General features: G+C 43.2%; 1 protein-coding gene across 4 annotated transcripts in view; it reads left to right on the forward strand.

Annotated features, from left to right (window-relative positions):
- Positions 1–17,770, forward strand: part of cep112 (centrosomal protein 112) — a 108,906-nt gene extending 91,136 nt beyond the window's left edge. For 3 of the 4 annotated variants that reach the window (XM_034089297.1, XM_034089300.1, XM_071204044.1), the window contains 4 exons: positions 7,990–8,079; positions 15,499–15,600; positions 16,919–16,983; positions 17,500–17,770. In XM_034089297.1, coding sequence (XP_033945188.1) covers positions 7,990–8,079; positions 15,499–15,600; positions 16,919–16,983; positions 17,500–17,503 — 261 coding nt within the window. In that variant the 3' untranslated portion in view covers positions 17,504–17,770. Of the gene's footprint in view, positions 1–7,989; positions 8,080–15,498; positions 15,601–16,918; positions 16,988–17,499 lie in introns of those variants that run through there. The other variant, XM_034089298.1, reaches the window with a different exon arrangement.
- The last annotated feature ends 7,780 nt before the right edge of the window (positions 17,771–25,550 follow it).

Genomic DNA, 25,550 nt, shown 5'->3' on the forward strand with positions numbered 1-25,550 from the left:
GTTATTCTGACTGTTCATAAGCCTCTGTGTTTAAAGTGAACTGCTCCCTCCGAGTTACAGCATACTAACTATCCATTTTTAAGAGAGACAAGGCAAAAATAAAATGTGATAAACAGAGCTAACTTTGGCAAGGCAACAAATGGTATGAAACTCAGGCGTAAGCTGACTAAACTGCAGTTAAAAGATGTGAGATGTTGGTTTTTTTATGAATTTGTAAGGGGGAAATTAATTAGCCGACAGAAGTTGAGATGGCTTGTATTGTTTTAGCCTTGTGTTATCCACCTTCTCATTGTGTTCGCTCAGTTGTAGCTAACATAACTATGAAGTATTGTGAGGAGTCCTGGGTGCTGTCCATTATGTGGCTGCACTCAACTTCCAGTTCAGAACTGTTTTATCCTCTCTATTAGCACTGCTGTCCGCTAGAAATGTCTCCTCTAGGATCTGTATATGTAAAGTAATGATCCCTCTTTCTCCTTTTCACTCAGACTCTCTGTATGTATCTTTGTAAGCTCCAATCGGCCTGCTCTGTGTATATGTTAGTGTGTGTACAACTCTACGTGTGTGCTCGTGTTGGCTGATTGATGACTTTTCCGGCTGTGGGCAAATTCCCGGCACCGTTTGATCCACATATCAGAGGAGGTGGAAGTAGGAGAGAGAGATAACATTCCAGGATGCAGCTAGGGAACGTGGGAATCTCATAGAGTACATACTCCATTCTCGGACAACAAGCGGAAATTACTCATTAAACCCGAGGCCTAATGCTATTTACAAAGAAACCATCATGGCTAATGTCTTCACCCTTTCAAGAATCCCAAGTATAGATCAATCCAGGCTGTAGGCAAGCCGCCATTACTGTGGTGGCACCTCACTTGTAAACTTATATCTGTCTAGCAAATCCTGTAGAACTGGTTATATGTTAAAGACATACTAAGCAAATGGTATTTAGATAAATGTTATAACATACTAAAATTCCACTTAATCTCTGCTCCCTGAAATCAATTTGACTTTCTTAAATCTCCGCCTTTTTTTAAATGTTCACGTTTCAAGGCAAGGCCATTTATTTGTAGAGCACAATTCATACAGTAATGCAATTCAAAGTGCTTTACAGGATCAAACACAATACATTGAGAAGAAATACAAAACACAAAATAATTAACTAAAAGAAAGAAAACCATGTTTAACAGTTTGAAAATTAAAACATTAAAATTTGAAAAACTTTTTTTTTAAAAGAAATGTTTTTAGACCTGATTTAAATGATTCTAAAGTGCTTGCCATTCTCAGATGTTCTGGGAGTTTGTTCCATGCATTAGGAGCACAGACGCAGAAGGCTGCTTTCCCACTTTTCAACCACATTCTGAACACATTTCGATAAAGTACCACCACGGGCAAACAAAACAGAGCTCTCTGCCAATCACAGGCCGATGGGTAGCATGTTCTCATATATTTTGTTGGCTTTATACTCTTTTTTTGGGGCACATCAAATTCCACTATCACTGTATCGTGTCTTTTTACATATTTATTTGTATAATATTTGTATCAACAGTGGTTTTCTGGTAAGATCCTGAACACTCAATCCTAAAATAAAACGGGGGTCTTTGTTTTATTTCATCTTTTTAAGACGAGTGTTTTAAGCCTGCAAGTGTATGTGCAAGTTTAGCTAAACTTTACATCCATTAAATAATATACTATTTGATAAACAGAATATATGTATGTGATCCCGTGCAAACACACAAATACTCACAGGGCATATGGTGCATATTTCAGAGCTGTTTCCTATTCTCTTTCTACTGCAGCTCACAGCCGCTGAACGAGACGGAGACGGAAAGATAGAGAACGGCGTGTTAGCCCTGCGGGCACAGCGGGGTTGCAACATGTCTTCATTACCGTGGCAATTGTCTTACTATTTTCATCAGTACTGGCTCCTCCATAACTGTGCCGACATGTGTGCATATTGCAATAGACGAGATACTCGTTCTGTTTGCTGTTCAGGAGTGTTTGCTGCCGCCGCCATCACGGCAGCTTCCCACTTTAGTTCCAAATCAAGTCAATTCATACCAATATCAGGGATAGTGGTCGACCACTAAACCACCTCTTTTTATTCCTGCACACAGACAGCAAAGCAAAAGTTTCACTTCTCTAACACCTCAGGAAGAAGACCTCTCTCCTCCTCCTCCTCCTCCAGCTTCTCTTACACTCGCTTCTTTACCTTTCCCACAACCCTTTGATAAAAGTGCAGATAAAAGAGAGTCTGTGCTCATCTCTCTGGCCATCCACCTCTCCTTGAGGTTAGCACCTCCTTTATTATTTACTATTAGATCAGTAGACACACACACACACAGCACCTTGTTCTTCTAAAGCTTCCGTGTGTGTGTGTGTGTGTGTGTGTGTGTGTGTGTGTGTGTGTGTGTGTGTGTGTGTGTGTGTGTGTGTGTGTGTGTGTGTGTGTGTGTGTGTGTGTGTGTGTGTGTGTGTGTGTGTGTGTGTGTGTGTGTGTGTGTGTGTGTGTGTGTGTGTGTGTGTGTGTGTGTGTGGGCATTGTGTGTGTGGGCATTGTGTGTGTGTGTGTGGGCATTGTGTCTTTGCTTATGTATGTCTGTGTTCTACGTGCCCCTTGTGTTTGCTTCTGTTCTTACCCTTTCGCTTGTGTGTGTGCTTGTGTGTGTGTCCTTGGCTGGAGGCGGTGCAGTGTGAGGCTTTTCGCTGCTGTCTGAAGTCGTCCAGCCTCAGTGTCATTAGAGGATCTCTTTAATCCAGACTTTGGGAGAAACTTCTGACAGCACGCTGCAAATAGAAGGCCCCGCCGCACATGAAGAGCAGCTCGGCTCCTAACAAAACACCAAGTTTAAAGAGGCCCCTGGCCTTTTTTCCTCCTCCCTCCATTCCCTCTTTACTTTCTTCTCTGCTTTTTTTCCTGCCCTCTGTTGCTTTTACTTCACCCTAGGGAAACATGCCTGCCTTATCTGCGCAGGAGGACCACCCAGGAAAGATGACTCAGGCGTGTGTGTGTGTGTGTGTGTGTGTGTGTGTGTGTGTGTGTGTGTGTGTGTGTGTGTGTGTGTGTGTGTGTGTGTGTGTGTGTGTGTGTGTGTGTGTGTGTGTGTGTGTGTGTGTGTGCGCACAACACTAGAATTGTACACTCATTTGACTGAGTGTAGCACTCACATTTTTTAGAACTTTTTCTGTTAATATTAATGCATGCCTATACCTGCTCGGATGGCTCTGAGCGGTGTGTTTGTTGGTGCGCGTGTGCCTCGCTAATCCTTTGAGCCAAAGTTTGGAATGAAAGGCAGAGGCACATTGCTGATGGAAAGGTGAGAGAGGCCTTCAAGCTCCCGACTGTGGGACTGAGCAGCAGAGGTTCTCTCCATCTCTTCACTCCGGCCGCGCGCCTTCTCCTTCATGTCCCTCTGTTCTTCAGTATCTGTCTGTCAGTCTCACCTTTCTGAAATGTCTCTTCTTCTTCCTGATATCCTCCACCTGTCCTACCTTCTCAGGCTTTTTGCTTACTTTTTTATTCCTTCATGCACCTTTCATTCTCTACCTTCTCCTCTCGCTCCTTCTATCACTCCCTTAGGACATCTGATGTTCCCCTTCTTCCTGGCCTGTTCACAATGAGCCCAGTCTGCATGACTGATAAATACCATATCACCCGAGCATCTGGATACACTTTGGCAGGATTCTCTACACTCGGCCATTCACGCACTTTCACACGCTAAACACTATAGAAACGTGTGTGTGTGTGTGTGTGTGTGTGTGTGTGTGTGTGTGTGTGTGTGTGTGTGTGTGTGTGTGTGTGTGTGTGTGTGTGTCTGTGTGTGTGTGTGTGTGTGTGTGTGTGTGTGTGTGTGGGTGTGTGTGTGTGTGTGTGTGTGTGTGTGTGTGTGTGTGTGTGTGTGTGTGTGTGTGTGTGTGTGTGTGTGTGTGTGTGTGTGTGTGTGTGTGTGTGTGTGTGTGTGTGTGTGTGTGTGTGTGTGTATACAGTACAGATTTAAGGCTGTTGGGAAGTTAGACAAAAGAAAATGAGGCAACAGACTAAAGCTGCAACACCTGAAGAGATGTTTCTCCAATTGTTTTAAAAATGCACTCTCTCATATTTACCTGTAACTTATTTGAATAAAAACACTGTTATTATTATTCATATAAATGTGCAAATACATGTTAATGTTTGCCCAAAGGCGAGCACTGGATAAAAGTCCAAGTCAGACACGGATATTCCAGTCTGACGCAGTTGGAATATCAGTGTCTACTTCATTGTGTTGTTTGCTTTCAGTAGCCTTTTTCTCTTTTTTGTGGTTACATGTTTGAGTTAGTAAGATAAAAGTACATTTTACACATTACCGCAATATGCCAGGATATCCATTATGTCTGACAGTGCTGAAGACTAAAGATTTCCGAGGCCCTTTCTGACTCACAAAGTGCTTCTATTCATCAGCAGATTCAACCCATATGATTGTATTAATGGAATGACAAGTGTTGAACTTCTTCCCCTCAGAGTTGTTTACAACAGATCAGATACAAAACCCACATCAAAGAGACACACGTCACCAGTGAGGCCCACTAAGTCAGCCTTACTTCCCAGAAGACCTGCTCCAGAAATGCTGTGTCACAGTGCGGGGAATCAGAAGTGGGTTTACAAAGGAGAGGGGGGGGGGTTGGTTTGTCAGGGTCTTCTTTGTCAGCCATACTGCTGCCCCTAAGGGAATGATCTGGGTGAGATAAGTGTCACAGTCGGGAAATGCTGGAGGAAGAAAGGGAAATAATGACTTGATAATCCAGCAAGTAGCCATATATTAGTGATCAGGAATTAAAGATGTCCACTTTTCCATGTCTTTTATACATAAACATGTGTCCCCTTAAGAGATTCTGAAAGTTTCAGGAAAAAAGATTCTCTCTCTTTTTGTTCCGATCCATTTATATACAAACCTGTCTGAAAATGAGCTGATCAGATTTTGGCCACTTTATGATGTCATAACGTTGTTTTGGCTTGTGTAACCATTAGCCAATCAGCAACCAAGGTAACCCCCCACCTTATCACCTGAGTCTCCTCCGAGAGCACCATTGTGTTCTTTTTAACCAAATCTCTCTCAGAGGGGCGTGGGGAGGGGCTCCTTATTTTCATCGAAAGTAACAGACAGAGAATCAGCACTTTGGAAACAGGGCTGAAACAGAGGGGATTATGGGACGCTACCATGATCTGTTTGGTATTTGGAGCCAAACACTTCAGGGACATGTTTGTATATATCTGAGAGCTATGATATATTGATGAAAAACAGTATAATAGGGACCTTTAACAATCTGTTCAACATATTCTAATGATCTATATGCTTTGACCTTCGGATTGAGATTCGGAAAAAGGGAAGGAACCAACCTCACGCTGACATGCTTTGGTCACTGGAATCAGAAGTCTTATATAAACAGCTTAATCTCCACCAAAAAACCCTTTTCTTCTGTCGCCGAGCCTTTTGATTCACCAACAGACAAAATGAAATGATGAAATCGAAGGCACGGGGTTGGTCTGGATATGCGCTGTGATGGGATCGTGACTGGCTAAGAAATACCCTGATTAATAGGATCAACGCGCTGGAAAACCAGCTGCCTTTCATGCTGCAGAGCTAAGGCTGACCTCAACATGCTCCAGAATCATAATAGTCTAGTAACGCTTGTTGATCTAGAAATCCATCTGCCAGAGGCTTAAATTAGCAGCACTGCCAAGGAAAGAGGTACATTATAAAGCTCATTCCACTGGGTCAAAGCAGTTCAGGTATGGGTTCACGCTATGGCGCTATCCTATTAAAAGAACAATGATTACAATGTAAAGAAAAAGGAAAATGTAAGGTGAATTTCTCACAGATTTAGCAGGTTTCAATTTCCATTTTAGTCGGTAGTTCTCAGAGTGTTGCTACCTAGAAGTTCAACCAGGCCCTGAAGCCTAACCGTGTGTGTGTGATTTATGTGAGTGTAGTGTGTTGTAGATCTGGCCGGTCATGCCTATCACCTGGACTTTGTTTCCATCAACTCTGAGAATCGGCGAGTCAACACCTGGCCCACTCACTCAACTCTACTGGGAAGACACTCTGAGGATGTTGACGCTAGCCGTGTGTGTGTGTGTGTGTGTGTGTGTGTGTGTGTGTGTGTGTGTGGTGTGTGTGTGTGTGTGTGTGTGTGTGTGTGTGTGTGTGTGTGTGTGTGTGTGTGTGTGTGTGTGTGTGTGTGTGTGTGTGTGTGTGTGTGTGTGTGTGTGTGTGTGGGGGGGGGGGGGGGGGGGTGTGTGTGCGTGTACGGATGGGTACCGAGCCCCGGTATTAAACGGGTCCAGGGGCTGAATCATTAAAGACCGTGGTACCGTTAAGCTCCGACGTTAACGGTCTTTTTGTCGGTACTACTGGAGACATGTAAAACATATGTCATATATAATATATTGCAGTTTTAGTGTCGCCAACTCTGTTTCTAATATGCAAAAAGCTTCTATGATTATTTTTTAGTATTTTCGATCTCTCTCCCGCCTGCTTGCGAGTGGGCGGGGCAGTCTACACACACGCAGCTGCTACATGCAGCAACACACATACACGGAGGAGATGGCGGAGAGAACGCGCTCCGAGGTGTGGTTAAACTTTACCCGTCTCGATGCTCGTTGCCTAAAGTGCAATAAGAGTTTAGCATGTACTGTAAGGGCGGTAACACGAGCAATTTGTCTAAACATTTAGCAAAAGTGCACCACATCCAGACGGAGGAATGCACCGGGTTGGACTGTCTTTCTAGCGGCTCTGTAGCCCCGTCCACGAGTAGTGTTTCCACGTCAGGTGTTATGTATGCTAGCAGCAACACACGGAGTTAACTCAATGATACAAACATGGGTTAATGATTAGAGGTAACCGAGTTACTCTTTATTTTGTTAAAGTTTCAGCTATTTACAGTTCTGTCATCAGATTATTTAATACGATTTGTTAAAACATTGTTGTTTCTTTTGATGTGTTTCTTTTAATTTAAATAAAACGCAATGTTAGTTTTGTTAGTTTACCTTGTGTTTTTCTCCAAAAGAACCGATAAAAGACCGGACCGATAAGCGGTATCGATAAAAGTAGTAGTACCATTAAAACCTTAACGATACCCATCCGTGTGTGTGTGTGTGTGTGTGTGTGTGTGTGTGTGTGTGTGTGTGTGTGTGTGTGTGTGTGTGTGTGTGTGTGTGTGTGTGTGTGTGTGTGTGTGTGTGTGTGTGTGTGTGTGTGTAAAAAATCTGTGCTTTTATGTTCAGGTGTGTGCGTGCACTTGAGCGCATATCGCTCTCTCTCTCTCTCTCTGCTTTTCATGCCAACTAATCAAAGTTGAAGTGTCCACATGTGCACTCGAAACATCTGGTTCTATGCGCATTCAGGAACTCCACATTTCTTTCCACTGCTATCACTTACAGGCAGAGAGGAGGGAAAAGAAGTCCTTCACACATACACTGCATTCTCTTTCTTTATTTGATGCCTGAATCTTAGGAAGCAAAATAGATTACATTTGTATCGCCAGCATTTTGATCAACTCATCTATGTGTTGTAAATCACTGAATGATACAGTACGTCTCTCTTTTCACCCTCAAATAACTAAAGACTCTTAAAAGAATGCTACTTTACTAAATCCTATGGAAGTTGGATAATTCCCCGAGTGAGCAAGTGTCTCTTTCTGTATGCCCTTGTCTAGAAAGGAGTCTTGTCTTCATGAGGCCAGCTTGCCATTACTGTCATGACTGTATTATTAGCCTTTTAACACGTAAATACTAATCACAGGCTGGATCTCGCCTAACTGTCCCTGCTTCTGTCTGCCTCTCTCCGTCCTGAATATTCTCTCAGTGGCTCTGGCCGTGTTGATTGTGTTTTCTCAGTTTCAGTCTCAATGTAACTGCAGCTTATCATTTTGCATCAGTTACACATTACACCACACAGATCTGAGTTGCTTTTCCGTCAGTCACCCCACACCACTGAGTCTGTCTCTCCCTTCCTCCAGGCTCTGCAGGAAAAGGTGGAGAGTCTACAGAGGCAGCTGCACAGCTCGGAGAAGAAGCTGCTTAGCAAAGAGCTGGAGTCTGAAGAAAAGGTAATCCAGTCACTTGTTTTCTCTCTCTAATGCGTCAGGTATTCACATGAGAGGCGCCGGTCTCAAACCTACCTGCTCCTCACCATTACTGTTGCATCACTGGTGCTGCTGCTGCCCTCAGCCTTTCTCAGACTTCTTATTAATCATGCCGGGCTTTTTTATGGAGTTGAATGCCCCTGTTCAACCTCCAACTCTACCCCCCCGATCACCTGGTGTCCCTAGCCTCTCAGTTGCCATCCTGACTAGACCCTCCAGGGGGCCACAAAAGACAAAAAGAAAAGGATTACTCCCTCTTTTCTGCCCCCCCCCCTCCATCAACTACCATCTCATTCTCCTGTTCAGAGCCACACATATGCCCCCTCGCACATTTCCCAAATTCCTTGAGATTTGGCTTCAAGAGCCAGCGCCTAGGGCCAGGAATGCCACCACCGCCTGCGTTCAGAGGGAAGCCTCTGTGTGCGCACACACTCCCCATTGCTCCCCAGAATGCCCTGTAATCAGGCTCTGTTTTGACCTTGACACACAGAGAAGAAAGCACTAATGACTACACTCACACAGGAGGCGCTTCTTTGTACTGTTGTATGTACACCAAAGGCATTCATCCTCTAGTGTCCCCTCTGATCCGCCCACTGACCCTTGTACACACTTCACACACTCGTCACACACCTCGGTGTCTGGCTGTCATAAATCTGCAGGAAGAGGTCAGTGGTTTTTAGGAGCCGCTGGTCACTGACCCAGTCCCAGAGGCGCTGCTCGTTGTTTCCGATAACTTAAGAGGAGCTGACCCCCTGACCCTGCCGTCTGTAATGTCAGATCACTCTGCCCGGATAAGGGTTTGGGTTTCTCTTTTTCAGCTTTGCTAATATGTGTTTTGTTAGTGTTGTTTACTGCACTATCCGTGACCAAATATTTGTGTTTTTCTAAAAGTCATGGTCAAGCTCCGCTCAAAACCCCTATGGCATACTGTTTTGATATGTCATGACCATGTATTCAGTTAAAGTATGAGAGGAGTCAATATTGTTCATGTTACTCTAATGCAACACATGTTCTGTTTTCCACAGTGTAGAACTGTGCAAAATGTCATGACATGTTGTGTTAAAACAATAAATAGTGTGGATTTCATAAGATTATTATTAATGGATGTTCATTGCATATTGAACACTAAATTACTCAAAACCCACTTATTGTGTGTGGTCTACAGAGCTTAGTCTTATGTGGTTAAAATGTGTTGATAATGGTGCCAGTAAAAAAACACAGATTTTAACACTATTATGAAAAATGCTTCTTTCTGGTATAAAATCACAAACATGATGTAAATCAGGCAATAAGTCAAAGCAAAAACGCGTAAACAAGAAACCATTTCTTATTAAGCATTTGGTACCAATTTCACATACTGTAGTTGACAGTTGTTTATTCTCTGCCAGAAACACATTTCACTAATTTATCGCACATTGTTTTGCTGTGACAAAACTGGCAACAAAGACACAAACAGGAAGTGAGGCCTTAGTGGGATAAGAATAAATAAATCTCAGTTCATCAGCTATGTCTGAGCTAAATGCAAAGACTACAGATATGACAGTTTGTGCAGCATGTAGAATGATGACATCTGAAGCACACAGGATAGTGAGAGCTTTTGAATTAGGTGCAGCAGCTAACGTTTCAACTTAAAGCATGTCTTCATCAGAGGGAGAAGAAGCACTGTAGACATTTGAAATGCCCGCTTCAAGCGGTCTTACCTATATCAAATGTCCTTGAAAACCACGTAGAAAACATCATAGAAAGCACGATAGATTCACACAATACATTTAGTCCACCCAATGCTTTTTAGTCTCAAGTCATCTCATCTGCGCAGTGGGAAGACGAGCCCTCAGTCTAAATTGGTGCACTTCTTCTTGGTCACATGAATGTTCTGTTTGCAGTGGTAGATAAGTGTTTCAGCAGAACCTCTACGACAGGGGTTCTCAAAGTGCGGCCCGCGGGCCAATGGCGGCCCTCGGAAATGTTTCTGGCGGCCCGCGATAGTTAATGTGACACGCTGAAATGCATGCGTTATATTTTAATCCTCCATGGGTTCGTATCTAGTAAGAATTAGAATGGAATTTAAGAATGGTAAAACTGCGCCCCCTGGGTTGTCATTCTTAAATTATGAATGACAGCTTGTGGAAAGTTAGCTAGACTACTGGTTGCATGGCAACTATAGGCATCTCGCGAGTTGCGGTTAAGCGGAAAATCTGTTGTAAGTTATCAGAATCAGAAACGGGACTAAGCTAGCGATTTTAGCTAGTCACTGTCTTTAGATAACCCAACTTTGAGTCTTCTGCAAGTTCTTAATGTATACTGTATGTATAATTGGTTAGTACAATAAAGAAAGGATTTGTTTTGGAATTATTTTGTGTTCCATTTTTTTCTTGGGCGGCCCTCAATCCAATATTGGGTACCTAAATTGGCCCTCACTCATCAAAACTTTGAGAACCCCTGCTCTACGATGTAGTCAGTGTTTTGAAATTGTTATATATTGTACCTGTTCGGTTATTTCTCAGTTATCACCAATGTCCCTCTGCTGTCATTGCACCCTAAAGCTTCAGCCACACAAAAGCGTTTATGCTAAAAACGTTGTTAGTTGCAGTATTCTCTGAACCGGCAGAGTGCACACAAGCAATACAGTTTGTGTCGATACAACAAATCAACATGTGTTGCTAGCAAAACGCTTTAGACCAAACATGCAACTCCTCCATACCGAGTAGGATTTGCATTTATCCAGAAAGGGGTCACATTTTTGTATTGGCTGAATATCCTGTAAACATATTGATTCTGCTGGAAAATTATTTAGTCAAATGTAGATGTAAATAAGATCTTGTTTTGTTTTTTAAACCACTTTCGGCATTACAGGAAAATGTGTTTGGCAACCCATTCTTTTGGCAGATAGTCACAGTTCTTCTCACTCGTCGTCTGAATCACATATTTACTCCAGCCTCCTACCCTGCTCACAAGGTCAGGTGTGTGTGTATGTGTGTGTGTCTCTAGGACAACAGCTTTTCTACTGTACATCTTTCATTTGGTTTGTACATCATACATGCGTTTGCATTGTTTTTTCTGTATGATAATAAACCTCCACTCTCACTCTCCTCACACTGATATTGCCCTAGTTTATCTGCCAAGACTTGTCTTTGTAATCCGATCCCTCACATGCAGAAACAGTCTTTCTGCCCAGACTTCACACAGATGTTGCTTGCCTTACACTTGTAGGGCCCTCGCAGGCTCCCCCACTCTAAAATGGCGGATCAGCAGATCACGGTGTGGTTCAATTCTCCTTGAAGAGAGGTTGAAAAGTACATCTCTTTGTATAGTAATAAAACAGTGGGCACGGTGAACTGCACACGTTTCAGAGATGTGTTCTCCTGCAACATGGGAGCTTCGTAGAATCAAAAATAAAACAGTTTTTAGTAGTGATGCAGACATAAAAATGCAGAGGAGTTGAACTTTAGTTCTGGAGGTTCAGTTGTTTTCTTGTGTGCTGTTTTTTTCATCCCATAGTTCTAACACCTCCAATAAGATCTGGAGCCACTTCTAATCTCCTCCTTCCTTTTTTTCCACATGTGTCAAGCGGTTTCTTCTTTCCATTTTGGAATTCAAATCGCTCCTTGGTGAACTCAGAGTGCCAACTCAGTGCATGTGGAGGTGCAAACTTTGTGAGTGTCGTCATTTTTGATGTACCCCCTTGTTCCTGACAAGGTTTTTGTCACTTTGGAACAAGGGGGTATATCAGAAATCTCTTTCCAGCAGCTACTCCCCCCCCCAACCTGTCCCACGCAAGCACACACGCACAGCCCAACTTCATTAGCATACATCAGGCTTCAACTTCATTTGAACGTTGAAAGTGTTGAGGGCTTGTTCCTTTCAGCTGGCAGCTGTCAAAAACCACGCCATGTGACAGTACCAAACGCAAGGGAAAGTCAAAACCACAATCTAAAGACTATATATAGATGAAATGTTGTCATTTTAAGATGACTGGGAGGGGAAAACGACTGCCGCTTCTCGCAGTCTTCAAAACTAGAGAATCCCGCTTCATCAGGAACAAACAAAATCTCATTTAAACAAGAGCGGTGGAGATGGAGCCGGATTTTTCTGCTGAAAGTCAAAGTCTCTTTTCATTGCTTTGGGATATAGTGGCACACTTCTTTTTCCCGCCATTCCCTTCCTCTTTTCTTTTTATGCTCACTCTCATCTAGAGTCCGTCAATGACCAAACCCCTTCAGAAGGTTTGATCAACATTTTGTTCAAAGGAACTCGACATCTGTCCTAATGGTAAGGACAGATGTCTTTTTTTTCATCACATGCCTCCTGCCACCTGTCAGAAAAACAAACACGCCTTTGCTGTAAAAGATGTTTAAAGAAGATAAAAATTGTGTTTGCATAAAGTAAAACAGAGATGTGAGAGGAAGGACCCTGAAAGAAGTGAGAAGACTCAAAGCTGAAGGAACAAGTCAGACATCTTTGGGAAGTTTGAGTTCCTATTTTGAATTTAAAACCATTCAGAGACACAATGAAGTCAGAAATGTTTCTGTATCTTTTAGCTGAGCATACGTTTTCTTAACAGAGATATTGTTGGAAAAAACGGATGCTGCCTCCACCCACACACATTGCATAGTAAACTAAGCTTTAGTTAGACATGCTGTGGAAAAATGTGATTGCTTGCTTGGGTTTGCTACCCTGCAGCACAGCAGAAACCTGTGTCTTACACCTTCAAGTAGATGTACTGCAAATGTACATGCAGAAAGTAATGTATTTATAATGCTACAATACAAAGGGAATGTTTATCTAATGATGGGAAGAATACCACTTTAGAAATTAAAGGTCACCTATTATGCAAAATCCACTTTTTCACGTCTGTTATACATCAACATGTGTCCCCTCTGTGGAAAGAGATTCTGAACGTTTCAGGAATACAGATTCTCTCTCTTTTTGTCCTGATCCATTTATATAAAAACCTGTCTGAAAATTGTGGCCACTTTATGATGTCATAACGATTTTTTTGGCTCGTGTAGCCATTGGCCAATCACCAACAAGGACAAAACGCGCCCTCCTTATCACCTCAATCTCCTCCTAGAGCTCCATTGTGTTCTTTTTAACCAAATATCTCTCTGAGGGGCGTGGGGAGGGGCTCCTTGTTTTCATCTAAAGTAATAGACAGAGAATCAGCACCTTTGAAACAGGGCTGAAACAGAGGGGATTATGGGATGCTACAATGGGTGATCTGTTTGGTATTTGGAGCCAAACACTTCAGAGACATGTTTGTATTTATCTGAGACCTATAATATATTGATGAAAAACAGTATGATAGGGGACCTTTAATGTTCTGTTTTTTTTATAATGCTTTTCCCTGTCTTCCACCCTCAGCAGCTGTAATTGCAGTTGACCACAAAGTCATTAGGACAAAGTCCAGATACACAACCCTACTGTGTCCCATAATACTTTCTGATCCATCCATGCGACTCTACGTACAGTTGTCCCCGTTGATCCCTGTGAGTCCCAATGAATACGCTGTCGTAGCCTTGCCCATTCTAATGTATGGGAATGAAAATGGAGACAGCATTGCCACAAAGGAGCTTGTAATTTAGGCAGAGCGGATCTCTCATTGCTGTGGCGACGGCACCATACATGAACCAAGAATGCAAACCTAAGGAGCGTGGCTTTTGAAGAATCTAGACTTATATTCAGAGTGGTTGGTAAGGGATGTGTTTATTCAACCATTGTTTATTGCTTTGGTCTGAGGTAGTGGAGTGTGTTTTGTCTTGGCTCGCCATTTTGTTATGACTACAGAAGCTGCTATACATAGATAGACTTTTTTTGAAAATCTGCACTCCCGTAGCTTCAGCAGATTTTTTAAACTCCCCGAAATTAAAGCTTCTCAAATTATCCTTGACTCCATTCTCACACAGAGAGAAAAACACATATTTCTGTAAACTTAAAATGAATGGGGCAGAAGGAGCCTGAAAGAAACTGGCAAAGTTGTGGCAGTCTAATCTACTGCACACTGTGCCGAGACAAAGTGAGCGGCTTCATGTTGGGATCATTTATACTGGGGGCCGCTTTGAAGTGCTTCCCAATCCCTTTCATTGTGCCCAGGAAGATTAATTAGCCAAAGCCAGAACAATCAGTTAAATCCACAACAGGAAAATTATTTTAGGAAAACCAATCTTTTTCCCTCCCCCTCACCTCGTTCACGCTCTCTTCACATGAAAGGCCGGACTGATGAGAGGAGAGGGGAGGAGCGTGGGGATATTCTTGATGTTTGCTGGACGTTGGCTCTGTCAAAGACATTATGGTGGGTCGAAATGCTCAGACTCTCCCCTGGTTACACCTTGAAATATGTGGGCGAAAACTGTTGCTTTTCACAGCCCCCGCTGATTCCTCCAGCTCTGCTAAACTATTCATCAAGCTCTGAATTAATTGACCGGCAACTCTTTTCAAAACGCTGTAAATGCTTTTACAGTACTGTAAAAGCCCTGTGTTTGTGAATGTGTGTGTGTACATTCATGTGTGTTTGCGGGTTAAAGGGGGGGTTGAGCTAACCAAACCCTTTTCAACTTCTATAATCAGACTCTGGTTTAGTGGAGTGTAATTTAGCCCCAGACAGACTTCCTCCAGTCCTCCCCAGTGGAGCTAGCTAGCTAGCCGTTGCGCTGCTGCTGCGTTTGATGTGTTCTGCCCTCCACCACGGCCCTGTCCTCTTCCAAACCCAGCTGTGTCAGGCCCATAAAATGCATTGTGTCACTTCTGGCTGTAGTCTCCAGCAGCCAGTAGGGGGGGTTGTGCAGAGCGAGTCATGCAGGCCTGCAGACCCCCTGTGGAGATGTGAAGGAGCTGTGAAGAGCTAGGGAATACTACTCTGAGCCATGAATAAAGAGGGGATACCCTGTGTGTGTGTGTGTGTGTGTGTGTGTGTGTGTGTGTGTGTGTGTGTGTGTGTGTGTGTGTGTGTGTGTGTGTGTGTGTGTGTGTGTGTCTGTGTGTGTGTGTGTGTGTGTGTGTGTGTGTGTGTGTGTGTGTGTGTGTGTGTGTGTGTGTGTGTGTGTGTGTGTGTGTGTGTGTGTGTGTGTGTGTGTGTGTGTGTGTGTGTGTGTGTGTGTGTGTGTGTGTGTGTGTGTGTGTGTGTGTGTGTGTGTTTTGTTCCATGCAAATGTGGATTTGAATAAGTAGCAGAAGCGCTTATTCAGCAAGATTTTACTGTATTGTTTTTCATTGTCTTTGATTATCTCAAAATGGTTTTAAACCAAATATAATTACAGGTGAAAGTCTTTGCTTGTGTGTGTGTGGATATCTATTTTGTATTAATATGAGGTTGTGTACAAATGTGTTTTTAACTATTTATTGTTTAGGTCAATTCAAGTTAACCCAGACTGTCCTCTGTCTCCTCAGGTGACTGTGGTGCGTCAGGAGTACGAGAAGAAGATCAAGGGTTTGATGCCGTCAGAGCTCAGAAAGGAGCTAGAAGACACCATCAGCTCTCTGAAGGCTCAGGTGAGAGCTGCCACAAACAGATCAGATACAGGCGGGCCCATGACAACCATTCTGGCTTTAAATTCAGGATTGTTCAAAAAAGAAATCTTGGGGGTTCAAGATCTCATCTTCAACCAGCCTTTAACAATCTCAGTAATCCAACCCTTTTGAAACACTATATTGTAAATTGGACAGGTTGTCAAAGTACAGTTAGGTCTCATTTGACAGATTCCTTTTGTCTTTCACCTTTCTAATAACCATTCAATACTAAACATAACCCGCACATACATGCGAGTTATTTGTTTAGTTTTTGGATGTTGCCAATCCTCTTAAACCTACATTTGTCCTTGTCTCTCCATCATCTCACCACTTGCAAAACCACATCCATGTTGTTCCTCTGAGCCGTGTCTCACACTTATATCATCGGGCCCTTTTTGACACTGAATATCAATAAAGGGCTTTCACTTTTCTCAGTTGTTCCATTGCAAACAACAGAGGGATTTCTGTAATGGTGATTGAAACATGCGGAACAAGCTTTTGTAAAACAGTCACTCCACAAACCCCTGCCTTGTTCAAATAGGACTCCCCTGATCTGTCAGCGTGCAGACCACAGCTCTGTGATCAGATATATTCATAAGATGTAACTCATGCCCAGAGTGGTCTTTCCTCTCATTTCCGACATCTTTGGCTTTGCAGATTAAAGTGCATTATTTATTTGTACATGGTAAAAAAAAAAAAGGGCAGTGTGAGTTTTCACGTCTCTAGAGGCATCCGACCACATTTTTGGGGGTTTTTTCCACCACAGTGAAGGGGCAAATGAAACGCTAGAACTTTGCTGAGGTCTCCCCCACAGAAAGGAATGTACCCTCTGCTCCAGTACGGTAGTCCCAGAACAATACAGATTATTTCGGAGCCGTGATTATTCTGCCAGGCTCGACATGCCGTGTAAATGTAGATGGGGTTTATTTTCACTTGGGCCAAAGACACTTCATAAATAAACTCACACTTTGTAGCCAAACAAAAGAATGGTGCCGCCTCCTCCCGCAGCGTCCTAACCTCCACTATCCTGGCTCATAATCTCCCCTCTGTCCCCTTGTGCCTTAACCCCTCTGCCCTAATCTCCTGACCCCCAACCCCTGCTGTCCTGACCCCTGGACTCAACAACCAAGTCTTTCTTCCACTTAGCTAACCCCCTCCGACCAAAAGCACAATTGACCCAAAGCCATCATACCTTCTCCACTTCCAGTTTCTGTGTTCTGATGCACTTCCCTTATGCTGATGAAACAACTAATCAGAGTATATTTTTAAAAAGACTTTGCATTGTGTGTCTGTGTTGCAGGTGACCTTCCTTCAGAAGAGAGCCTCTCTGCTACAGGAAGACCTGGATGCCTGTCGCAGCAGGAGGTGAGCAGGATTGTTTATATTGTATAGAAACATGTGTGCACTGTAGATGTGGAAGTTTATGCTTCTGTACAGTACACTGCATGTGTCTTATTTTAACACCAGTGTACGTAAGGTTCTGAGTATGAACATACGTCATTTACTTTGTTATGCAGTGCAGTTGCTTTAGATGAAGTGTTCCAGTGCGGAGGGCTTTGATTGGCCTCCTATCCATCAAACTGTAAGAGCCATTGATGTCTTTATGAGAAGCATCTTAGATATGCAGTGATAAGAGGGCTTGTCAAAAGACGCTGCCACTCGCATCTCAGCAAACATCTCTCAGGACTGTCAGTCATGCACATCACAGTAAATAATTTGACTGTACGCTAGCTCACAACTGAAAGTGATGGAGAGGTTGACAATCTCAAAGACAATGTCATCAGAGAGAGTTTAAATTCCATGATGGTACGCTTTAATATTGAATCATTATAATGTCGTCTTAATGGTTTCTCACTGATAAAACCCAACTCCTCTGTACAGGTAACCATGGGAGAACAGCCTGACCCCTCGCGGGGAAATGAAGGAAAAGACGTCCAATCAGATGTGAGCATTATTGAAGTATTTTACACATCTGTCGTGCCACTGTTCCCGTCATCTTTTTGTTTAATGTGCTGTTGTCTGTCATGGTTTTATTGAAGTGTAAACTATTTATACATAGTCAGACTTCAGTTGTTGCTTTGTCTTGTTGGAATTGACATATTTATGTTCACAACATTGTTTTATACTTTTTAATAAAAAACATTCCACAATTTTTAGTTGTCATGCTTGTTTTTTATTATTCTGAGCATGTTTTTCATCTTCAAATACCTCATAATTAGTCCATAAATGTGTGGAAGTCAAGCTGTTGCCCTTGTTTTTATATGACCGTAACATGCATGTTTATTAAGATTAGCGCTGTAACTTAACACTAAAGTCAAAGACCTTCAATTCCCATTTCCCCCACATCACTATTTAGCATCGCCTTTCTGCTCAAGCCCCTGTTTGAACTGAGTGGTTGGGGGTTTGTGGTCGGTCCAGATAAAGAGCGCTGCGAGTCGATTGTTTGAAACTCAGGCCAAGCGCTACAGTCCTTGGGCTCAGTGTTTCTCCACCACCACTTTGTGTTTTACCAACGGCTCCACTCAAACCCAGGCTGAATGACTCAGACGATTGAGTCCACCAAACGGCCGCCATGTCTCCAACTCTCCTCCGATGTTTCCAGTTTGAATGTTTTATGATGATAATAACATTTGGTCGGCCAAGGAAGGGCTTCATAATGAGCCCCAATCCATTGTTTCTTTAGGACACGCTGGTAGGTGAGGAATGTTTGGGCTTGAATACTGATCATTTTGAAAGAATCCAGTTTCTCTGTAAAACAATTCGGAGACATTATTAAATTCCAAAACCAGATTTTATTTCAAAGAGGCCTCTACTCTTATTTGCATTGGAATGGCTTTCGTTTTGCACCCGCAGTTCACGCACTTCCACGTGTCCCATTGTCCGTGACCTGTTCTGCTGTCTCCAAACGAAACACTATACCCCTCTCTGTATTTATTTGATGTGCTGATTCTGCTGCCCAGGCAGAGACAGAGAAGAAACAAAAAAAAAGAGAGACGAAAGGAGAGAGGACTGTCAGACCGACATCTGAGAAACAGGAATTTAGTCTTTCAGCACAAAGCCTTTGTGGAGTCTGTTGTTTCTGGAAGAAGTGCAGAAAGGATTCAAAACGATTGCGACACAGCATCATGCAAGCATGTATGTGTGTCATTTTGCATTCACTGTATGTGTGATAACAATCATGTTCAATACTGAGAAAAGTGTTTCAATCTCTCAAGGTCCACCCTCGAAGATGGGCAAAAAGCTTACCATTATAGCCCCTAACTGCATCCCACTTCCCCCCTTTATGGTTCTAAAATATGTGTATGTTGCATGTTCCTTTTTACAGAAGCAGGTAGAGATGTTTGGAAACAACAGCCATTAAATACAAGATTGCTTAGTTTCATCTTTTCATAGATGTTCTCAAACCGGAGCTTGCGTACTACCAGAGATGTATAGACTTTGGGAATTACTGGTCTCAATGGTAGGTAGCAACTGACAGGTTTGTCAGATTGTCTGTTTTTGTTCGAAACATTTCGCCTGATCTTGGGAAGTTCTTCGGTTGCTCTTCGATTATGTAATCAGCAATTGGTTTGAAGCATACTAAGGTCCTCCCACAGGAAGTAGGCGGGGGGGGGGTTATCCTCCTACGACCGTGCGCGTATTATGCAGCGATTAAACATGTGTGGAGGTGAGAACATTTGCTGGATTTTGCTTCTTCTCTTTGCACAATTACTGCTACAAAGTACATACATACAACATGTGAACGCCTTCAGAGGCCGTTTGACACAGTTTGCTATTATTCCCATTTCTACATGCCCCACCCCTCAAGGCTCTGTCCCAGACCTTCACGTATAACCCTTTTAAACAGACATGAACACTTTAGACGGGGTGAACTGTGAAGGTCATTCATACTTTGACTTTGACATCATTTTGGACGCAGCCAACAGGATGTGTAAGATACTGTGCGGTGACCCAACAAAGTCTTCATTAACTTTACATGGAGCTTCTGATGATGTAGAGCTAAAGGGTTTTGTGTTTGCTCATTTATAGCCAAACAGGCTCCAGCTATAACCTCTCCTTTAATCTGTGTTACTGCTCTGACATAGTTTCACTCTAATTGATTGTCTACCACTAAAATAACCTCCATAATTGAGCTTGTGTAAATACAAGCCATGAATGTCATTTCCACACGGCCGAAATGGCCCCATTAAGGATCAAAGCACCCGCTTCCCCTCGGTTATCTCGCATCAGACGATGGGCTGTTGTGTGACAACAGTAAAGGGGAGTCAGGGTGGCTCGCCAAGGTTTCCACCATATTCCCACTTCATGCCGGCGCTCACGTCTACTGTACTGTGATTAGATTGTTTCATGTGTTAGCTTCAGGTGGAGATTTAACTGTTTCATTGGCTAAAGAGTAGTTTTGACACGAGTGCACACAGACCTATTTAATCATTGCACACGAGATAAAAAACAAAACTGCCTCATGGCACTGAATCAGAAATGTAGAGAGGAACGTACAGAGGAATCTTAAAACCCTTTTTGTTTTGAAGTATTTTATAGGATATGTACAAGGTTGTTTGAGGACATGAATTCTCAGATCAAAAGGGATATACCATCAACTGTTTTTTCGGGTGATTGGTGGTCATTCCCATCTCCTTTTCCATGCCTTTTACTACATCTACATAAGTGACAATCTGTGAGTGCGCGCTTTATCTTGAGTGTTCCTGACAGGCCTCTGGGATCGACTGTACATCAGCGTGTGATTGACAAAGTCATAGCACGCGTGTGCTTGCGTGAGCCGGGTGTCACTGGAGCTTTTTATATCTCAGTATTCTGAGTCAGACCCGACGAGGCCTGTGTTTGGCTGCTGTACGCTGCTTGCATAAATAAACCTGTTTATCGCCAACACTTCTCACACACACTGATGTCTTCCAACATGTTTGCTGTCTTTGTCTCTCTGCTTGTATCGCTCTCTCTTTGTTGATACGGTATATTTATGGCAGTGATTTTTTCTTTTTTCCCGAGCCCTGTCACTCATGTGCAACGAGGGCTATGAAAAGGATATGCAGCTGTGTGATGTGAGAACAAGTGGGTTAGAGGCTATGCAGCCTTACTGAAGAGAAGGCACAGCAGGGTGCGTGTGTGTGTGTGTTTGTGGCATGAGGCTGCCGTCTGGGTTGATGGTGTGGGTTGAGAAGAGGGACAGGAGACCCTGCACCAAAGACAGAGTGGGAGGTTTGTCTGTATCACTTGCCCTTTGTCTCAGTCTGTATACCTGGTTTCTCTGTTTCACACTTTCCATGTATCTCCCAGCCTCTGCCGTTATTATGTACATCATTTGCAGTAGGCTGTGGCAGCATCCAAACAAATGCAGTTAAATCTTTTTATTGTTATTTTCTTTGTACCTCCATTAAATGACTTGTCTCTGTATGCTTATGAAGGGGACACATTTGTGGCCTTGTTGCTATTGAATGGATTGACATCTATGTCTGCCCAGAGGTGTTTTCGCATTGGCTTTACTTTGCATTTAGTCTACAAGCACTAACATTTTAAAATTAAGAAAATATCCAAACGTAATCATACATTTAAGTTTTCTGATGCGTTTCTTTTTATTTTCAAAGGAGATTTTCACACATCAAACTATCCCTTGAGTCTAGAGAAAGGATGATCCGGCACACAGCTGTGTTTCCCTCACAATGTAATCTTCCAACTTCCTGGTTAGACGCCGTTTGAAGGCCAAGGTTTAATCAAGGTTTAACTTAAAACCAACAGTCAAAGTTATTTCGTCTAAAAACATATGTTTTGAGCATTGAAAGAAGATACCTCTTTCAGATTATTTAACCCCCAAAATTACAAAGAACATTGAGGGTAAAACCGCTGTGTGCTCAGCTGCACTGAAATAACGTGGTCTAAACGGAGACATACGTATGACATTGATATGTTTTGGAGATTCTTTACCCTTTGGCACGGACAAACATTTTCATATTTATCTGCATTTGTGTGGACGTGATGCATGTTTGATTGTGATATTATTGAATCTTAAACGAACATATTACCATGGTGCTCACCCTGTTGTGTCACACCCCTCTAATGGAGGAACAGGAAGCTGGGGGAAAGAGATACAAATCTGGCATCTGTTGAATGGACGAGCAAGTTAATCACCTTACCAGTGAGTGAGCCCTCTGCGCTCCGGAGTCAAGAAAGAGGAAGATGGGGTTAAAGTGATGGATTAAGGATGAGTGAGGGAGCCAGGGTTCAGGTTAAGACTGGCTAAGAGACGGATCGCTGTCCTGTCAAGCATGGCAGAACAGTGGCGTCCGCTCTGTGAAGTGTCCGCATGGTGCTTCAGTGCGAGCTGCAGAGGAAATGAAAGTCATTACTGTCAGTGTGGAGTGAGCTTCATGGCCCAAACGGGATTAGACAGTGCATCCGACATTGTTTCTATACATTGGTAGACTTAAAAGTCAAGCGCAAAATGGGATTAAAACGAGGGAAAAAAACAATAAATAACCTTCAACAACCCCCCTCTCTCTTCTTGCCTCTCTTTTATTTCTTCTGTGCCTTCCTTCGCCACCAATTCCCTACCTACTTCATGTCTCGTTCTTTAGTCTCTTCTCTTTCACCTGTCTCGCTCCCTTTTCCACTCTCTCTGACACATCTGTCTTTCCGTTCTTCCATCCTTCGCACAATCCCCATCATCAAAATGCACAGGTAGGCGCCGACTCCCACTCCCACTTTACATTCTCTGTTTTGTAAAAAAAACATCCTTCGGGGGCCAATTGGCGCTTGAAATCCAACTTCATTCCCCTCAAACTGAACCCTTTCAAAAACAAACCCCCCTCCCCTTTACCACCCGCACTCTTTTTTCCCTCTTTCAAAACAGCCCCATAACAAGCTGGCGAATTGTTGCCCTTCCTCAACTTTTAAGGGTATTATGCACCATGTCCAACTTCAAAGCCTGTCTTAACTCCACACTTTAATTGTATCTTCAACAGCTCGCTTCGTGCCATTTGATTCTGCTGACAACAGCACTTCTCCCTCTGTTCTCCTCCCGTCCTCTTCTGCCACTCTTTTCCCCTCGATTATGTGTTGACCCCCACCACCACTGCCACAGCTCCTCTCATCAGCTCCTTGCTCCCTTCAGAGCCCATTGTCCCTCTGTTGTCGCCTACTTTGAAGAGGTAGCCTCCATTTCCTCTCTCGGCAGTCGGTTGTTGCCTGGGGTGTGTACACACCAAACAAACTTGAAACAGTAACCCCCTGTCCTACATTGGCTGTCTCCTGCTCTCTTTATCTGCTCTCTCTCCCCCTCCCTCTCTCTCAGTCTGTGTGAGCTGACTTCCTCTTCATGGCCCTGGTTGATAATTGCCATAAGCTTCCCTCTTGGTTTCATTTTCCATTGTCCTCCCCCAAATTCTTGGCTCTGGCTTGAGATAAAGGGATGAGTACTTCAAAGGGTCTGCAAAGAGTTTAACCCCAAGCCGAAAGGAACAGCACACAATACTGTAATTGAGAGCAGTTACTGATCACAGAGCTGCAGCACAGAGAGGACTGCACCGGTACACACACACTCTGAGTGTTTATGAGAGGTGGCCAGTAGCAGTTACGACAGGCCAAGGCTGCTCAGGAGACCATATAACACACAGTCATAAAACCTTTCTAGTCCTCTTAAGTTGTTATATAAGAGGTGTTTTCCATCAAATCTGACTTGCGATAACATAGAAGATAAAGCTGCTTTGTTTATTTTGTACACATCCAATAAAAGGTCAAGATTAAAGACGTGATTGGACCCCACGAAGATGTATGCGTGCTCTTCCGTCTCTTTTTATGGGGCTCTTTGTAGTCAAGCTGAATTTGACCTGTCCCTGTAATAATATCTTCCTAAACAGAGAGACAGTTGCACCCCATAACCTCTCCCACTGAAGCCCTCTCTTTCAAGGGTCTTTTTATAGGGCCAGGAGCCAAGGACACCCCAGGTCTCAGGCCAGTCACAGACCTGGGGTCAGCTCCTGTAGGGCAGCAGGGAAGACCCAACCTATGGGGACCTCCCATGAACCACGGAGGGGGTTGACAAGGCAGGACATGAGGGCCCAACTGGCCCCCGGTACTGGCAGGGGGTCCACACCATCGCCATGGTGATGGTTTCCACCCTGGTGTGTTTACTGTCAGAGGTCAGCCCCAGCCCTCTAAAGTTAACAAAGGCTGACATTGTTGGGTCTGCATATTAGCCAGATGACCTGTACACAGAGAGACCCAGACTGTGTGAGCTGTAATGAGATAAGATATTGTGTTTGTGTGGACTTGTTTTGAAACTCTGAGTCCTCATGTAACATCTGGCGTGGTTTCAGATGTTAGTGTCAGTTAGTCCCCTAACTTGTTGGTCATAAGGGCCCAGCGGACCCTCAGACTAACTCGATACTTGTCTGTCTACACCAACATTTATTCAACCGTTTGTCCATGATTTTTTTATATTTGAAACCATTTGCCTAATACTTTTGCTGTTGGAACAGCTCTGCTTGCTTGCCAGTTCATTGCTGTGCACTCAGTGGTTAAAACTAACTCGATAAGTTCATTTTTAGAATATAAAATTCCTTTTTTTCTAAATACTGGTTCTACTGGGGTACACGTGCCATGGTTTGCAATCCCTTCTGTTCATCTTTTGTGGATATTATGTTTGATTTAGATGCATTGTTTCTGTGCAGGATGTGAACGTGCAGAATTTGAACATGATAAAGTGGCCTTTGAATGGTGACTAATCCTTAAGTCATCATGGCCTCTTCGAGAGCAATGTCCTCTTTTATAAACCTTAATGCAAAGCGCGGCATCAAGGGGAACGTTTCACAGCACCTTTAGCAAACAGGCTGATCAAAGTGTTTGCGCTGTACTTTTTGAATGTCTGTCCACTGAGACAAAAAGGACACACAGACACCTACTGTGTATTCTTGTACAAAGGGTCTCCTGTGGTTGCTAATTTCGAACACCAAAGCCTTTTTAAAACAATACTGACTCTTTTCACCAGTAACATCACTGCTTGTAGCTAATTCAGTATGGACAAAGGAAATGGAGTCCAACATGTCCACTACTGTCTGCATCCAAACAACTCCTCTCAGTCAGACCAGTTATGGATGTATATTGAATGTCTGTCTATGGGCTTTTCACTCCTTTGAATGTGATCTGCTGCAGTTAATGGCTGTGCCCAAAGCAGAGAGCTGTACAATCAGAGCAGCAACGATCTTCTGTTGCTTAAATGATAGATAACATCCTTCAGGGAATGTACCATTGCTGAACAGATGTTTTAATCTGGTGTGCATTTATGTACCATGTGCCCTTGTTGCCACTGGTAGGAGCTGTCGAGTGATGAACAGCACAATGATTTGATTTTCTATTGCAACATGCTGTATGGTAATGACTTCTGTGGATAGTTAAAGTGACTTTTATTACAAATTCCTGGAAATCAGCCTAATGTACGCTTTGATCCTTCTGAAGTTGTCTTCAGCAAGTCTCTGAATCTTAATGAGGCACACATCTTTGTCTCTTTGCTTTCCAAATAAAGACTTAACGGGATTAAAAATCATAGTTCTATTATTCTCCTAGGCTTTTGTATTCTATAATGTGACCAGCGATGTATATGAGGATATGAACGTGCCATTAAATGCAGGCCAGTGCATGCTTTGTGCATCCCCAGGTCTCCAATGGGTTAATCTCAAAAACTATGCGGATCTTGAAAAGAAAGGATCCCTGCGTCTTTAAAGTGTATGTAGCAACAGAAGGATTGTAGCGATAATGCTATTGGGGCGGCAGATCAGTTACTTCTGACGCTCCAAAGCCTCCGGGAGTTGGCTCAAGATTGCTTGTCTTTGATAAGGTCCTTACCATGTAGATGCAACTTCAGGATCTGGGAAAAGATTGGTAAAACGTAGCAAAAATCAAGCGGTTTAGAACATAAACAGAGT

This window comes from Pseudochaenichthys georgianus, chromosome 8, assembly GCF_902827115.2.
Source record: "Pseudochaenichthys georgianus chromosome 8, fPseGeo1.2, whole genome shotgun sequence".
NCBI lineage: Eukaryota > Metazoa > Chordata > Actinopteri > Perciformes > Channichthyidae > Pseudochaenichthys > Pseudochaenichthys georgianus.